At 41.2% G+C, this 19,020-nt stretch overlaps 1 protein-coding gene across 1 annotated transcript in view; it reads right to left on the bottom strand.

Moving 5' to 3' along the window:
• The window catches only part of mphosph6 (M-phase phosphoprotein 6), a 34,286-nt gene that overhangs the window by 13,091 nt on the left and 2,175 nt on the right, over nt 1-19,020 (bottom strand). The window contains exon 2 of the mRNA XM_078400760.1: nt 13,817-13,929. Coding sequence (XP_078256886.1) covers nt 13,817-13,929 — 113 coding nt within the window. The remainder of the gene's footprint in view (nt 1-13,816; nt 13,930-19,020) is intronic.

Below are 19,020 nucleotides of genomic sequence, written 5' to 3'. Positions count from 1 at the left end.
GCCACGGAATTATAATTCAGATTATAATTTCTGCTGCAGGAGATCAGAAACATGTAGAGTCCAATACAGCAAGAATTAATGGAATTTCAGTGTTTACATTTTCATTCAGCATCATTAAATCACACAGTATGGGAACAGGCACACTAAGACCATGCTGACCATTAAGCACCCATTTTACACTTTCCCTTCACATAGCCAATTTTTTTTCCTCCTCATATCACCATCAACATTCATCCAAATTCCACAATTTATGAATACATTGAGGAGCAATCTACGGTGGCCAATTAATCTGCTATCCTGCACTTTTCTAAATCAAGTGGTCACATAGAAAATGCATATTCTACACAAACAGCACTTGAGGTCAGGACTGAATACACATCACTAGAGCTGGCAGGCAGCAATTCTACTAGTTGTGCCATCATGCCATATTTTAATTTTAATTAACAAGGCCATAAAAAGATCAATAGAAACTTGTATTTTACAAATAAGGGATTAGATTACATCAGGAATGCACTCCAGTATTTATGCACAAGATTGCTTATCCCACTAAAGTGTGGGTTGATAAAGGTTGTTATATAATCTCGGGTAACCTATTTCAGTCGGGCCATTAAAAGCACATTTCGTCCTTTGAGACCGACCTCCTGAAGAAGCTCCAGAGAACATATGTGGTCCCTCGTCAGACCTTGATCTGGTTCCTGCCGAGATCCTTAATACAGACAACTAAGGTAAGACCCATTGTGAAGGTTAGTAAATTTCTGTTGACAATAGATCCCTGATATAGCGCTCTATACCAAGCACCTGTCACCGTTGGCCTCCACTAACGCCGCACACCAGTTTACACTCACTGAGGAACAAACCAAGGCTTTTGCAGCATTAAAACAGGCACTGGCTTTAGCACCCGCTGTAGGACAACCATTGTATGATCGGCCCTTCCAGCCTTGTTACCATCATCCAAGATTTTGCATCTGCTTTGCTCACTCAACGCCATGGTAATGTTAAACGACCAGTAGCTTATTTCTCCGTTAAACGCGATGCTGTCGCCTGTGGATACCCACCGTGCACGCAAAGCTTGCCTGGTATCCACGATGCAGTTGTTGCTGCAGCAAACATTACCATGCATCAACCTGCAGTTATCTTCACGACTCATTGTGTTGCAGCATTAATGAATGCAGGACAAACCAAATACCTGACACAGGCACGATTGGGCGGTTATGAATTGACTCTTTTGAATAAGCCCAATTTGACATTTCAGCACTGCTTTACGATTAATCCTTCAGCATTTCTGACACAGCCACCCAAACCATGTGTGGGTCCTCCACATGACTGTGCCCGAGCCAATGCAATTCTGACCAACCCGAGGGAGAATCTCTCGGATGTTCCTCTGGAAAATGCACAGTCAACCTGCTTTGTGGCCAGCTCTTCCATGATAATCCCTGAAACGGGCCAGCGAGCTTCCGGCTACTGCGTTGTTAACCAAACTACAATAGTGTTGGAGGAAGGACGATTCCAAAACTCTGTGTCTGCTCAGCAGGCAGAACTGTTTGCCCTCACCAGGGCCTGCATTTTGGCACAAGGTAAGTGCATTAACATTTACACTGACTCTCGCTATGCTTTCGGAATAGACAATAGACAATAGGTGCAGGAGTACGCCATTCGGCCCTTCGAGCCAGCACCACCATTCAATGTGATCATGGCTGATCATTCTCAATCAGTACCCCATTCCTGCCTTCTCCCCATACCCCCTGACTCCACTATCCTTAAGAGCTCTATCTAGCTCTCTCTTGAATGCATTTAGAGAATTGGCCTCCACTGCCTTCTGAGGCAGAGAATTCCACAGATTTACAACTCTCTGACTGAAAAAGTTTGTCCTCATCTCCGTTCTAAATGGCCTACCCCTTATTCTTAAACTGTTGCCCCTGGTGCTGGGCTCCCCCAACATTGGGAACATGTTTCCTGCCTCTAACGTGTCCAACCCCTTAATAATCATATATGTTTCGATAAGATCCCCTCTCATCCTTCCAAATTCCAGTGTATACAAGCCTAGTCGCTCCAATCTTTCAACATACGACAGTCCCGCCATTCTGGGAATTAACCTAGTAAACATACGCTGCACGCCCTCAATAGCAAGAATATCCTTCCTCAAATTTGGAGACCAAAACTGCACACAGTACTCCAGGTGCAGTCTCACTAGGGCCCTGTACAACTGCAGAAGGACTTCTTTGCTCTTATACTCAACTCCTCTTGTTATGAAGGCTAACATTCCATTGGCTTTCTTCACTGCCTGCTGTACCTGCATGCTTCCTTTCAGTGAGTGAAAGAAAGCACATGACTTTGGTGCATTATGGCATCATCGAGGCTTTCTCACCTCCGCTGGTACACCTATTAAAAATGCAGTCTACGTTAGTAACCTTTCATCTGCTCTCAAGCTGCCCAAACAACTCGCCATGGTCAAATGTGAAGCTCACACGAGAAAAGACGACCCGATTTCTAAAGGCAATGCACACGCCGATCGGGTTGCAAGAAATGCCGCTCTGTTCTCCCTCACCACAGTTCCCGAGGGTAACGCAGTCCTGGCAAACAGAACCGTCTTGCCAGACATGGGGGAGGTATGTTTCTTACAAGGGGACGCCTCTGATGGCCAAAAACAACTATGGAAACGAGAGGGCTGTGCCATTGATTCCACCATGGGAGTCTGGCGCACCCCTCACGGACAATTTATGTACCTGATGCATTTTTACCTGTCTTACTAACATATATTCACTCCCTTACCCATGCTGGAAAGGAGGGAATGATTAGGATGACAAAGGAAACGTGGTGGTACTGGAAATTCGGCAAGAGGTGCTGAAGCAGGCCTCTGAATGTAAAATTTGCCAACGAACTAATCCAGGCAAACCAATTAAGGTACCCTCAGGGGTGACGCCAATGCCATCACGGCCGTTTGAATGCATACAGATTGATTTCATTGAAATGCCAAGGGCCCATTGCTATAAATATTGCTTAGTGATTTTAGATTTATTTAGCAGGTGGATTGTAAGCTCTACCGATCATTAATAATATTGCTGAAACTACGGTAACATTGTTGTTCAGAGAAGTTATTCCCAGGTTTGGCCTACCTACTGTCATAAGCTCGGACAATGGTCCCCATTTTATTGCCACTATTAATAAGGAACTATGTGCACATTTTAATATCCGACAGCAATTTCACTGTGTACACCACCCACAAGCATCCGGGATGGTGGAAAGAGCCAATGGGGTGTTGAAAAGCAAGGTTACCAAGCTAATGGGAGAAATGGAACAGACATGGATTAAAGTATTACCCTTAGCATTATTTGAAATGAGGGTAACACCCCATAATGCTACGAAGCTATCCACGGCAGAAATTATCTATGGTAAACCTCTACGAACACCCTGGGGACCAAGCATATGGATAAAAAATAACAAAAATGAAACAATAAACATCACCTATGGAGGCCCGTGCTACAATAACTTTAAGGGATGGTACACCCCTCCCTTTAAACGAGACTGGAAATTAAACAGGACTGGCACAGCAGAGATACCCCGACTGCAGACAGTAAGAGATCCACACAGGCCAGTTGATACTACCTGTTTTGGCCACAACCAAGGCACCGGTGTATTTTTGGGAAACAGTCCGTGTATGACAACCCAGTCAGCCACCATTGTCGGCCCACCCAGACCGGTTAATGGCACATATTTTGTATGTGGATCCTGGGCCTACCCATGGTTACCAGGAATGTTGTCGGTAGACGAGGCAAATTGGGGACGACTAAAAGGACCCCATCACTGGACAGGATGTTGTTATGTTGCATATCTGGTCCCACACATGAGAAGCATGAACCAGTTACACCAGCACTCGGGGATTTCTAAGCGAAGCCTAACGAAGGTTGAGCAATTTTTTATGATCCTCTCCCCGCCCTATGGTAGTCTGGTAGCATCACGGGAACTCATTGATATGACTATGGAAACGCTTGCTAATGCCACTGCCGCCACCTTGAGTGCAAACCAGAAGGAGATAGAAGGGATAACAGCTGAGATGGAAGCTATGAGAACAGTGGTATTACACAACAGAATGGCCCTAGATTTTATCCTAGCAGAAAATGGAGGGACGTGCGTTATAATTGGCTGAGAATGTTGTACTTTTATCCACATTGCTTCCTCCAACATTACCGACTTGGCCACCCATATCAGAATGGAAGCGGCTAAAATAAAGAAGGTAGGAGCTGAATTCCATGATTATAGCTCCGGGGGAGGTTGGTGGCCATTTAATATGTTTGGAATTATTATCGACTATGGATTGACTATATTACTAATCGTACTCTTAATTTGTCTGTTGCGAGGCTGATGGGCTTTCTTATGTACTCGGCGAGGATTGTAATTATTATTATCAAAATGATAAGAGGAGGGAATGAAAGGGTTAAATGCTTTTGTATTTCTTTTCTCATTTAGCAGGCTTTCTCTAGTGGGAAGGTGCTGACTGACTACAACATATTGGGACCAGGGCCAATGCTTTTAGGAATTTATCTTCCCTGTTCTTCACTTGATGTACCTGGCTATCAACTTATTGCTCTTTGATCTACACAGTGGTGCAAACTGATAAGAGAGATAATCTCAGACTTGTCGGGAAGGTGCTAACTGACTACAGCATTTTGGGACCATGACTAAGGCCTTTAGGAATTTGTCTTTTTGATCTATACAGTATAAAACATCTGGTCCAGTCTTTGTTCTTTGGAATGATAGCTCGGGAGAGTCAAGTGCTTGTTGCTTACTTGACTCATGTACCCCCGACACTCCCGCCGGCTGATATAGTAAAGCTTGTGTTGGTCTACCTAACCCATTGTGTGTTGTCTGTTTTAAGAAGAAGCGAACTTTAACACGCCATTATGGCATCTCTGAGATCCTCTGGCATGTTCTCCTCCAGCCGGACCTGGAATTTGAGATTTGGAATTTGTGCCTAAAGTTTCTCTCTGCCAAGTTTTAAAATGGCAGTAGGAATGTAATCTGTTCAAGGCCCTGTTGTTTTTCAGTTGGCAAATGGCCTGTCAGTTTCTTGTTGAGAATGGTTGCAAATGGATAGCTTGTTGTGGAATGACGTTTCAAGGGTGCTCAGATCATGGGTAGAATCACAGTGAAGGGGTTCTTCAAAGTGTTCTTTTCAGTGGACACATGCTGCCTTAAGAAGCGTAGGAGAAAGCAAAAATGGAGATATTTCAAAATGTATACCAAGATGTGCAGTCTACCAAAGAGTCCTTTTGAAAAATGAAAAATCAGCTGAGAGTTAAGCTGTTCATGTGGACTGTATGCTACTAGTTCAGCATAAATGAGGCTGATCAGAGTACTTGACTGAAATGAAGCCAGAGGCCGATTTCTTTTGATATTGGCAACACTGCAGAATTTAAGCAAGTACTGCAGAAAGAGTATGTCATTTTTTTTCTATTGTTCAATTTTCATTACTGGCAAGGCCAGAATTTATTGCTTACCGCTAACTGTCTTTGAGAGTCTTAGGAATATTCAGCATAGAAATGGTCTGTTACAACCCATCTTGTCCTTGCTGACCATACCAATCTACTCTCATACCATTTGACACATTAAGCCTGTATCCCTTTACTCCCTGCCCATCTAAATACCTTTCCAAATTTTTATTTTTCAAACACAAGGTGGTTTTAAGCCAGCAGTGATGAAAGAACAGCAAAATATTTCTAATTCAGAACAATTAGTGACTTGGTGGGGTACATACAAGCTGTGGTGTTCCTAGCATCTGCTGCCCATGTTTTTGATGGTGGAAGTCCCAGGTTTGAAAGGTGCCCAAGTAAGTAATTGCAGTGCAATGTAAATGATAAACACTGTAGCCAATGTGCACTGGTGGTGGAGGGAATTAATGTTGAGTGATGACTATGTTTCTGTATGGAGTCAAGTTTCTTGCGTGTTGTTGAAATAAGCTCATTCAAGTTGCTGTTCAATATTCCATCACTATTTACAACACAATACAATATATCTTTATTGTCATTGTACAGGGGTACAACGAGATTGGGAATGCGACTTCTATTCGATGCAATAAATTAATTAGCTAATCAACAGAAATTTAGACAAAATTAGAAACAGTTAAAACAGTATAAAGTGCAAATAAGTCTGTGCCGGGTCGCTGTGCGAAGTGACCATCCGAAGGAGACAGTTCATGGGGGGCGCACTCAGCCGGACCGTTTCAGAGCAGTTATAGCTCTGGGGATGAAGCTGTTCCTATAATATGTGCATCGTACAAGGTAAAAAGGCTGAAGGTGTCAAGACATGCGTCTCGTACCACAGTATACCCAAATACCTGGACCTTTTCTTGCTGCCACACCATGTGTATGGTTTGACCAGATAATTTTTGCTCAAAGGTGCCAATTAGGATGTTGCTGATAGCAGAATTGTCAATCAGTGATGTCAGTTTTATTTTGGCTCCTTGTGTCCATACTCAATCAAATGTTTCCTCTATGTAAAAATCAGTCACGCTCACCTCACCTCTGGAATTCAACTCTATGGTCTATACTCAAACTAAACATGTGATAGGATAGACCAAAACAGTCTTGTTAAAATCTAAAAGAGCATCTGGGCATAGCTTTTGGCAAAGAAAGTGCAATTTAATGGCAATGCTGATAATACATTTTAGCATTTTCCTGGTCTGCGAGAAGATCAATTGGACATTAATAAGCCTCATTGGATTTATCTCGCTTTTCGTGAATAAGCAATATTTGGACAAAAGGGTAGACATTTCTATTGTAACTTCTTGAGCTGCTTAGCTAAGGTACAGTATAGGTTTCCAGCGCTAGAGCTGGAATGTAGTTGGGTCACCTTGCCTTTGTTATAGTCATTACCTTCAGTGGTCTCTTAATATTATGATTAATTAATATTATTGGTATCACAAAATGCTGGGGTAACTCAGCGGGTCAGGCAGCATCTCTGGAGAGAAGGAACGGGCGACATTTCGGGTCGAGACCCTTCTTCAGACTGATGAGAAGGGTCTCAACGTCGCACGTTCCTTCTCTCCAGAGATGCTGCCTGACCCGCTGGGTTACTCCAGCATTTTGTGCCTACCTTCGATTTGTACCAGCATCTGCAGTTATTTTCCTACACAATTAATATTATTGAATAAGTTAAAGTCCAGGTTTTGGATGGCAAGGATCTTATGAGGAAACCAAGATAGATCCACCTGACACTTCTGCCTGAACGCTGTAGCTAATGTTTCAGCCTCATTTTTTAGGACATGCATGTTGGCTTCATCATTATTGATTATGGTGATTTTCTTGGACCCTCTTCCTCCTGTCAGCTATAATTGCCCACCATCACTCAAGACCATATGTGACAGAACAGCAACATTTTGATCTGATCTGCTGGTTGTGAGATTGTTTAGCTCTCCCTGGTTGAATGTAATTTTGTGGTTCAGCACACACAAATTGCAGCTTCACTACAATGGCAGTTTATGCCTTAATGCCTCTGGTCTGTTGACTCTGACATTCAACATCATAAAGTGTTTTGACATGCAGGTCATGGCGAACATTAACTCTAGCATCCCAGACAGCCTTGACCCACTGCAATTCCCCCACTGTTGCAAGCAGATGGCGTCCAAGACAGATGCCATGTCCGTGTCCTATAATCATCCCGGAATATCTTTGTGCTGCCTCGGGAAGGCAACCAATATAACCAAGGACCACGAACACTCCAGTTATTCCCACTTCTCTTCTCCCCCATTAGGCAGGAAATACTTGCTTGAAAGCAAATACCATTAGATTCAAGAATGGCTATTTCCCTGGCCATTATTAGACCACTAAACAGACCTCACATAAGCTAATTGTGTAGCAGTTTTCCCCAACTTCCACTCCCCGCCCTGGGGAGTGAAATGACATCCCTTCTACCTTCCAAGGGATTTCACATCCATCATCATGACTGAGATCTACATCTGCCTCAGATGTATGGCTAGCACTGGAGGAGCTGCACACTGCAGTCAACAAACACTTGACAGTGTACTCAGACGTCTTTCCTATCACAACCTGGGACTTCAACACAGCTAGTTCGATGAAGTAGCTTTGTGACTGCTACCAGCTGTATCCTGCAGTAGCAGAGGATCAAATACTCTTGAACATTGCTACTCCATCACTAAAGATCTCAGTCGCTCCATGCCTCACTTTGGAAAATCAGCCACCTGGTTGTGCTTCGTCCTACATATAGATGAGGATTGCACAGATCTGGTCATGGGAGGCAGAGGAATGACTCCACAACTGCTTGTCGTTGGTAGACTGAGCAATGTTCAAGGTCTCGGCAACGCACCTGGACGAATGCACCATGGTTGTTATGGACTTCATAAGGAAAAGTATGGAAGTGTGTGTTCTCCCTAAGATCATGCGAGTGTTTCCTAATCAGATGCTTTGGATAGATCAGGAGGCCATAATTTACTGAGGCCAAGATCTTCGACATTCAAATATGGCAATGCATATTCATATAGTAAGTTCAAGTACGAACTCTGTAAGGCCATCGGACAGGCAAATAAACATTTCACTCTAAACTGGAAGATAAAATGGATGATCATTAGCTATGGCAGGGCTTGCATGCCATCACTTCCTACAAGGTAAAATCACGTCATAGCTCAAGCGACAGCGAGTCATCACTCCCGGGCGAGTTCAATGCGTCTACGTCCATTTCAAAAGGGAGAACATTAGCTTGCCTTCTCGAGCCCTCATTGACCCAACAACATACAATCTCAGTCACCGAGGCCAATGTCAGAAGATCCTTCATGGAGATGACCCCTTAGAAATCTGGCCGTTATGGCATACCTGGCTGCATTCTTAAAACCTGCGCAGACAGGTCAGTTGGTAGTTTTCAACCTCAATCACCATCTTCAGCCTCTCATTACAGGTTCCCACCTGCTTTAAAAGGACATTAATAATACCAATGCCCAAGAAGAGCAAGGTGGCCTGCCTCAACGACCACCGACTGGTACCACTAACATTCTTGGTGATGCAGTGCTTTGAGAACATATCAACTCCAAGCGTAGTAAGGACCTGGACCCACTACAATTTGCCTAACGTCACAATAGATCAACAGGATGCAATCTTGCTGGCTATCCACTCTGCACTGGGGACAATAAGAACACATGTACCATATTGTGTCATTCAACAACTACAGCTGGGTGTACAACACCATCATCCCCTCTAAGTCAGGTCAAGAGTTTAATTGCCATATGGCCTGAAACAGAACAATGAAATTCTGACTTGCAGCAACACAATAGATATGTAACCATAGTACTCTGTAAACACCATAATAAACAAAATAGCTCAGTATATGAAAAACAAGCAAATAATAGTGCAAAGACAAAAAAAACAATGCCCCCAAGTCTATGTAGTTTGGAGCTCAGTTGGAGGTTGTAGTGTTTAATAGTCTGATTGTTGTAGGGAAAAAGCTGCTCTTGAACCTGGATGTTACACTTTACAGGCTCCCATACCTTCTTCCCAGTGGCAAAATGTCAAACTTATCAAACTCAGAGAACTGGGTCTCTGCTTATACCTGTTACTGAATTTTAACCTCTTCATCGGCAAACCACACTCAGTATGAATTGGCAACACTTCCTCCTCGACAACCATCAATACTGGAGCACCTTACGGCTATGCGCGCTACCCTGTTCTACTGTCTCTTTACTGATGTCTGTGTAGCCAGATACAACTCGAACGCCATCTTTAAGTTCACAACAATACTTCCATCAGTGGATAATTAATGAGTAATTAATCAGTAAAGAGCTGATTGATAACTTCAGGAGGGGAAATCCATAAACTGGTCTTCATCGATGGGACGGCAGTGGAGTCAACAGCTTCAAGTTCCTGGATGTGTATATCTGCCCTGGACCCAGCACGTTAATGCAATCGCATAGAAAGCTCATCAACCCCTCTACTTCCTTTGAAAATTGAGATTTGGTATGTTAAAGATTTTATTGAACACCTACAGGTGTATGGTAGAGAGCACACTGACAGGTTGCATCACGGCCTGGTTCAAAAACTCAAACGCCCAGGAATGAAATGGATTACAGAGAATGACAGACACTGGCCCGTCCATCACAGCGACTGACCTCTGCACTATCAAAGCGATCTATAGGAAGAAATGCCTCACAAAGGCAGCCTGGCCACACTCTCATTTCGCTCCGACCATTGGGAAGAAGGCACATGAACATGAAAACCATGAGTGCCAGATTCAAGAATAGTTCTGACCAGCAACCTTCAGGGTCATGAACATTACACAGCACTAATCTCAGCAACTCAGAACATTTATGGACCGTGTCTTTGGTTGCACTCAGTATTTCTTTGTGCTAGTATCGCTGTTATTAATTAATTTAGTTAAAATTATTATATTTATCAGTGTGTACAGTACTGTGTTTACTAGCCTGTGTAGTTGCTGTACGAAATAATTTCCTGGTTCCGTTGTCAGTACATATGAGTTAAACATTCCAGATTCTCCTGAGCTAACCTTGATCTGTCAATCCACCTGGTTGCAGCCCTTCCACTGTTTTTAATCAGCAATATCTCTGTAGCTGTAACACTCTTATTTTTCTCTTTGTGCTTCCTATTGTACTTGTGTTGGGCTTGAATGTGGTCTAATCTCACCAGGTAGCATACAAAACAAAGTTTTCACTGGTGGTACAAGTGACGTTAATAAAGCAATATCAATATCATCTAGTCTATTCATAAATATAACAGACCTGAGGAGGCATATATTATGCATCAAGGAGATCCTTGGATTCTGTGGCAATGGTGCCAACTAGTTAGGTCAACTGAAAAATAGTGCATCCTGAGCAGGATAAAAGCCTGTGCCAGTGGAGAATTTACAGACAATATACAAGATTTTTTTTTAATGCAAAAAAACCTCTGTAGATCAGCCGGCATCTACGAACAAAAAGTTATTGCATTATTTCTCAATATATTCATAATTAGTGTCCAATCTAACAACCAGAAGCAATAAAATACAACTGCAGCATACATAAAACACCAGGGACGCATATAAACCCAGAGAGAAACTAATATTCAAAATGGGACCATCTATATATATATATCTATATATCCCCAGCCTAAATTATTTTCTATTTGCTGGATGAGGCACTGTGCACTTCTTATTGCATAGGGAGATGATAATGATTTGTTCTATGCCACAATGAACACAATATAATACAATGAATATTATTTCCTAGTAATAAACTGGGAATGAATCTTGCATCCCACTGATTATCATCTGATAAAACTGCTGTGATTATGTCACAGCTGTTGATGCTTCATTGCAAACATCATCAGGTAGCAACCACATACGGAATACTGATCACAATATTTTTCTCTGGTAAACAAAAGAACATACATTTAAACCAAGCTAATAAAACTCAGAAACTACACAATACATGAACATTAATAACTGAAAAGATACAAGGTGTAAGGGAATAAATGCCTGGCAGGAACTCAGACTTGGCATGCTGACAATGCTTAACATGTTTACACACACCTCTGGAATATTAGTAATTCTTGGAAAGAGTTACTACATGGGAATCGGTGCTTTATATTCTGAAATTTCTAAAGTAAACATAGCAAATAATGGATGCAAACAGAAGTGGAGCACTTGGGAGCGTTGACAGACTAAACAGTGAAATTAATCACCTGTTATGAAACTGCACAATAATGTGTCTTTTTTAATTCCTTTTTTTGGGCTGCAGTTCTCATTGGCAAGTGCAGCAATTACTGCCCATCTCTAAATGCCCTTCAAAAGGTGATTATGAATCATCTTGAACCTTCGCAGTCCTTCAAGCAAAGGCTATGCAAGGCTATGGGATAGAAAGTTCCAGGATTTGGATCTAGTGACAATGAACAAACAACAACTTTATTCCAACTCAGGATAGTGAACGACTTGGAAGGAAACTTGCACGAAATTTGGTCTAATCTGAATTCCCATGGTAACCATTCATCATGTTATTTATCAAGAATCTTAAATATTCAAGAGTACGCTTCCACTGTTCTTTGAGGAAGAGAATTCCAAAGAATTTACAGCTCTCACGATAAAATTATTTTGTTCCGTTTTAAAGGAGCAATACATTTTTAAACAGTGAACAAAAACCCTAACTCTATTAAACTCCAGCAAAGGCAAACCCCAGAATGTACAGCCATTCATCATAGGACAACCTGATGCAGGGCCTTGACCCGAAACGCCAATCATTTTCTGCCTCCACAGATGCTGCTTTACTTTTCACTCGTGTTCAATTTATAAATTCACAGACGACACCACCATTGTGGATCGAATATCAAACAATGATGAGACGGAGTACAAGAAGGAGATTGAGAACATCGTGTCCTGGTGTGGACACAACAACCTTTCTCTCAATGTCAGCACGACAAAGGAGATAGTGATCGACTTCAGGAAGCGAAACTGTACTCATACCCCAGTTTGCACTGATGGACCGAAGTAGAGTCGATTGAAAACATCAAATTCCTAGGAGTAGATATCACCAACAACTTCTCCTGGACCACCCACGTTGAAGCAACGACCAAAAAGCACACCAACGCCTCTACTTCCTTAGAAGGCTTAGGAAGTTCGTCATGTCCCTAACAACTCTCATTAACTTCTACAGATGCACCTTAGAAAGCATTTTATCAGAATGCATCACAGCTTGGTTTGGGAACAGCACCATCCAAGACCACATGAAGTTGCAGTGAATTGTGGATGCAGTCGAGGCCATCACACAAACCAACCTCTTTCCAATTACTCCATTTATGCCTCAGGCTGCCTTGGCAAGGCAGCAGCATAATCAAGGACAAGTCGCATCCTGACCACTACTTCTTATCCCCTCTCCCATCGGACAAAGGGTATAGAAGTGTGAAAACGCACACCTCCAGATTCTGGAAGTTTCTTCTCAGCTGTTATCAGACAACTGAACCATCCTACCACGACAAGAGAGCAGTCCTGAACTACTATCTCCTTCATTGGGGACCTTCGGACTATCTTTTATCAGACTTTACTGGCTTTATCTTGCACGTTATTTCCTTATCACGTGGCTGTACACTGCAAATGGCATGATTGTAATCATGTATTGTCTTTCAGCTGACTGGTTAGCATGCAACAAAAGCTTTTCACTGTATCTCGATACACGTAATAATAAATTAAACTGAGCTGAGCTTCTTCAGCAGTTTGCTTTTTGTGCTCCAGATTCCAGCATCCATGTCTAAGAAGTAGGTAGGAGAACGGAGACCACTGCTACCCTTGGAAAGGATCACGTGCAAATAAAGTGTAAAATAGAATGATGAATATTCAACTACACCGCAAATTTACACAAAATGAAACCATGGTCTTTTGTTTTTAAGAATGGAGACCCAAGAGACTGCGATTGCTGGAATCTTGAGCAGAGAAAAACTGCTGGAAGAATTCAGTGGGTCAGGCAGCATTCATGGAAGGAAATGGACAGAAGGCATTTTGGATCCTTATGAGCAATTAACATTCCTCCACTTTCAACAATATAGAAGCTCCACAAGCATACAAACAGGTTTGCAGACAATGGCCAAGCATCCCATCATGCAAAGTTAATAGCCATTAACTGTTTCATGAACCCTCCTTCAAAATGATGACTTACTACATATTTTATGTTTGATTTGCTTTCCAAATCAAGTTCAATTCAGTGAAGTTAGTTAATCTTACATTATTGTTGAGTCCATTAAGAATTCTGAATCTCAAAAACTAACTAGAGATTTTTCAATAGGAGTATTGCTAACTGGAGAGATCATTGAATCTTCAAAATGATTTGTTCACTTACTCTTTTTCTTTCAGTTCTGGCAAGTCCAAATACCAGTGCTCATCACTAATTATCTTTTTTTCCTCTTCTTCCAATTGCTGTTTGGTCTCCGTATCCAAACTCCTCTGCATAAACTGAAAATAACCAAAAAATTCAAGTCTTAATATAATTTTTTCACTTTTGAAACAGTAGCAAACAACTACAGAGCCACATTTACTTTAGATTAATGAATGATTAGTTGAATTTAAACGGAAAAATAAACATATTTACAATATGTAAGGTTTTAGTTTCTGATAAAATTACTTAGGCTCTAAATAGCGGGTGAACTTCAATAAATTGCAGCTAGGTTGCTAACACAAGACATAAAAATGTGGAAGAATAAGATTTAGTGCTGCTATTGTCAGTAATTTGCAAAAGTCAGTAACCATATTCATTTCTCAGAGGAAAGCACATTTAAAATACTTCAATGCTTTTTATACATGTTTTAAAACATTTGAATCATGTCATTTAATTGTGTCAGTTAGATGATCTTTTCCAAAGAACTATCATTTAAATATAAATCTGCAGTGCAGGCCAATTCACCGTACTAATCTAGGGAAGTGATTGGTTTGATTCATGGGCTCTGCTTGAAAAGCTGACCTTTCGAGATTCTTAGTCTGGAGACTGGAAAAGGATCGGCATAAGGCATGGCCCAGGAGTGGCACAGTAGAAAGAAAATCCAGAAATGGGCAGAAACCTTGGAGGGAGAAGCAAGTTGGATGATTAAGCCCACAAGTTGAAGTAGTACGATAGATAATACCCCAGGAAATATATAAACAATTAAATACAGCTGTAACGGTGCATATAAAAGATGTTGTGGCATGACTCAGAAGAGTAGCCTAGCTCTCTGGTCCTAACTGACATTTATTATTCAATCCATATGTTATCAACAAATAAACAAATCACCTCATTGTGTTGCTGTTCAAGAGATTTGACCATGCACAAAAGCCATTCATAGTCCTTGTCTATAAAACAGTAATGATCATTTTTCTTTAAAAGTAATTTATTGCCTGTTAAGTGTTTTGGGAGTTCTGAGAACACAACAGTAGTTGAGTACTTGTAAAAGAGGTACTTTTTTTCCTTAATGCTAGTCATTTATCTTGCAAAAATCCTTTAAAAAATACTACCAATTGATTTTTAAGGACTAAACCAATGCAAATTTAATTTCTTGTGTTTGGAGTAGCACCTAAAAGAGAAAATTAAAATGATATTTTCCCTTATTGTGCAATGCTCATGTAAATTTGTGTTCCCTACTCAGCGTACTTCTTAAAGTCCACTTAAAATAGAAAAATAGAGTATATGATACAAATCAATGGGCCGTTAACCCATAAAAAAACTTAATTACATTGTGCACAAAATATCATTTCTATAATGGGAGGTGATTATCTCTAAAATGTGTTGTCAACAGTTGAGGAGTAGTGGGGAAAGAGAATCCTGCTTGAATGCAATTATATTAATATTATCGATGATTAGACAAAATGAGAAAGTTTATACATTTTTCCTTTTTCTGAACTGTACTTATAACTTAACCTAACTAGGAATCTGACAATAATGGAAGAATCCCCCTTTTATCTTGGAGAAATTTTCAATCACCCATATAATACAAAATCCAGAAAACCTATATAACTTTGACAATACATTAACTCTGAACCTGTTTATTAAACAGCAGGGCAAATAAAACCCAGGGATCTAAGTCTTTTATTTTCCATTTTATGCCATTTTTAAATTAAGATTTATTTGAAACCAACTGATTGTTAAGGCTGCATTTGTTTGGACTTCCTGAACTGTTAAAATCTTTGCTCTTATGTTTACAGATTAATTTAAAAATATACAATAATGTTTCAAAATTGCACAGCCTGCATTTATTTTCATAAATTAATTACACTTAAAATTATATAAACTACATTTTTAAGAAACGGGTTTATTATATTGAGTTCAACATACATAATAACGTCGTGCAGCTCAAGCAGATTAGGAGAACAGTGAAAAGGCTGTAACTAATGCACTGATATATAGGGAGACGACAGAATATGTGAGATGCAATGACACTTATCTGCAAAATACAGGCTGCATCTACAATCCTAATGGTTAACAGGATAATACTTCCAAAAGTAGAACTGGAAGTGGCAGGCATGGAATAAGTAAAAGACCATAACACAGTGTGCATGAGCAATTAGACTTTCACAGGCAAGCTGCTTGAGCAGTGTTTTTGTTTATATAGCCAAGTTAAATGATACTTGAGTGATGGGATATATTCATGGATACTGTCTTTGGCTGAAAAATCTCTCCAAAACACAGATAATAAATATAGTCAAAGGTTATCATCATAAAATTACAAACCTAAATGGCATTATTGGAGTATTAAATAGATTCATCCTGTTACAATTGAGGAAATAGCCTTTTTTTAAAAATCTGCTATTTAATCATTCTTCTTTCGTATGTCAACTACAACAATCAAAAGTGGCAATTGGTGCTTCAGAGTACTGTAGTTGACGCTTTGCTGCAAATTTTGCCAGTTCCGTAGAACTACCCAGGGTGGACGACTATTTAATCATGCCCTACCTACATGATCAAAACTATGCTGAATGATAAATAGTATCGGCTTCTGATGCATACCAAGGGTTGATGATTCAAATGTGCTAAAATGCTGATGGCTTTACAATTCGTGCCAAGCAACGTTAGTTATGAAAATGTCTCATATGGTTAAGACATAAACTTTAAGACAAAGCAATTACTGAGCGTTCGAGCATACATATAAAATGAATAAATCAAATGTCGCTTTTCAAAGAGTTAGCTTGGTTAGAAGTCCATAACGAACAAATATATTACTTGAAATAATTAAATATCTATTGGATTCATTTTGCTTTGAATGATCCAAGAGGGACATGGAGCAAGTTACAAATAGATAAAATGCCAAACTTTCAACTGAACATATTTTCATCCTTCCATTCAGCACATTCTTACTCTCATAAGCTATCCGAGAAAGACGCATTTCAGTACCATATCAGCACAACACAGCTGCAGATTATGGCAAGTTCCTGCATGGGTCCAACTATTTACTGCTTAAAATACCACTGTCGTTTATATTAGCAACAAATGTGATTTCAGCACAATCTTCCACTGAATCATTTTAATGTGCTTATTTTTCCTGTTTTCAATGCTAATTAATGTGATTCTTCACCAATGCACAAGGTTTTTAACTACAAAATAATTCAGACATTTTCTTCAAAAGAAAGGAAATTCCCTAATCAAAAGCTCCAAAAGTGCTCCTCCATCCATAAGTGTATCCTTAGAGACCCCTGATCTACACCATTCAAATGCAATACTACACACCTGAGCAACACAGGAATACAGTAAAATCATGGAATGACAAAATAAAATTAGCATTTTGGCAAAATGCCCACCTCCCGAAAAAGAGGAATTTGCCAGTTCCGTCTGCAGGTGCTGATTAACTTGCTTCCTTATGCATCTGTTTCTTAAATAACAGCGCTGTGGTTGTTTTCTTACGATTGCATGCAATTAATATAATAATTAAGTTGTTAATGTAGTCAATTGTTTCACCTCCCAAGGCTGGGAAGCATCTCCTTATCAGCAAAACACAAGCTACTGGAGGGATTCAGCGGGTCAGGTAGGCATCTGACCTTTCTTCCGACTGATTGGAGCTAGGAGAAAAAAGCTGTCAAAGGTGGGGTGGGTCAAGGCCAGAAGGAGGGGAAATCCAGTGGTATCATTGCCCACATTGTTGCGGACTCACTGCGCCAGAGACACAAATTCAATCCTGACCTTGGGTGTTGTCTGCGTGGTTTGCATGTTCTCCTTGTGACCGCATGGGTTTCCTCTGGGTGCTCCGGTTTCCTCCCATATCATAAAGACATGCAGGTTTGTAGATTTACCGTAAAAATTACCCCATGTGTGTAGGGAGTGAATGAGAAACTTGGATAACATAAAAGTAGTGTGAACAGGTGATTGGTGTGGACTTGGTGGGTCGAAGGGCCGTTATCCTTGCTGCATCTCTAACCAAAACAAAATCCATAAATATAGACACAAGAACGGGGGGGAGCTGAAAGAGAGGTGCGGGGCAGGATAAAGCCAGGCAAGTAATAGGTGGATTCAGGTTAGGTCAATTCAATTTGTCAATGCGTGAACGAAGGCCAGAGTTGGGAAAATGATAAATGGCTGTGAGGTAAGGAGAGAAGATGCACGAACTCTGAAGTGATATAGGTGGAAGGGGATCTTCAGTCTGAAGAAGGGTCTCAACCCGAAACGTCACCCATTCTTTCTCTCCCGAGATGCTGCCTGACCTGCTGAGTTACTCCAGCATTTTGTGAATAAATACCTTCGATTTGTACCAGCATCTGCAGTTACTTTCTTATACTAGGTGGAAGGGGAAAGAGGGTGGGTTACTGGGAGAAACGGGTGCTCATCCAGGTGGGGCACAGAACAGGGGGGGAAGAGGAGAGAGAGGAGCTACCTGTTGTTGCTACCTAAAATTGGAGAATTCAATGAGTTGTGAGCCATCCAAGCGGAATATGACGTGTTGTTCCCACAATTTGTGTGTGGCCTCACACTGGCAATGGAAGTGGCCCAGGACAGAAAGGTCAACGTGGGAATAGTTATGTGAGTTAAAATCAACCGCAATTGAGATGCAGCGGGCCTTGACTGACTGATCGCAAGCGTTTGGCGAAACAGTTGCCGAGTATATCCTTGGTCTCGCCGATGTAAAGGAAGTCACATTGGGAGCACCAAATGCAACAGATAAGGTTTGAAGAGGTGCATGTGAACTTTTGTCTCACCTGGAAGGGCAACTAGGGTTCCTGGATGGATGTGAAAAAGGAGGTATACGAATAGGTGTTACATTTCCTGGGTTAGCTGGGGAAAGTACCTGGGGAGGGGGTGGTTTAGGGAGGAGGACCAAGCGCACCAAGTAGTTTGTACGGATATGGTTGCTATGGAAAACAGCGAGGGATGGGAATGTGAAGAAGTGGGAAGTGGCGGGATAATGTTGCAGGTGGCGGAAATGTCAGGTAATAAAATGTTGGATGCGAAGGCTGGTGGCGTGAAAGGTAAAGACCAGGGGAACTCTACCCTTGTTCCATCTGGAGGAGGGTGGGAGGAGGGGAGGAGCGAGAGTGGAAGATGAATGCGAGGGGTCCATTGATGACAGCCGGGAGGAAACCACATTTACT

This window comes from Rhinoraja longicauda, chromosome 6 (assembly GCF_053455715.1).
Source record: "Rhinoraja longicauda isolate Sanriku21f chromosome 6, sRhiLon1.1, whole genome shotgun sequence".
Classification (NCBI taxonomy): Eukaryota; Metazoa; Chordata; class Chondrichthyes; order Rajiformes; family Arhynchobatidae; genus Rhinoraja; species Rhinoraja longicauda.
This window is presented reverse-complemented; position numbering and strand designations above follow the sequence as displayed.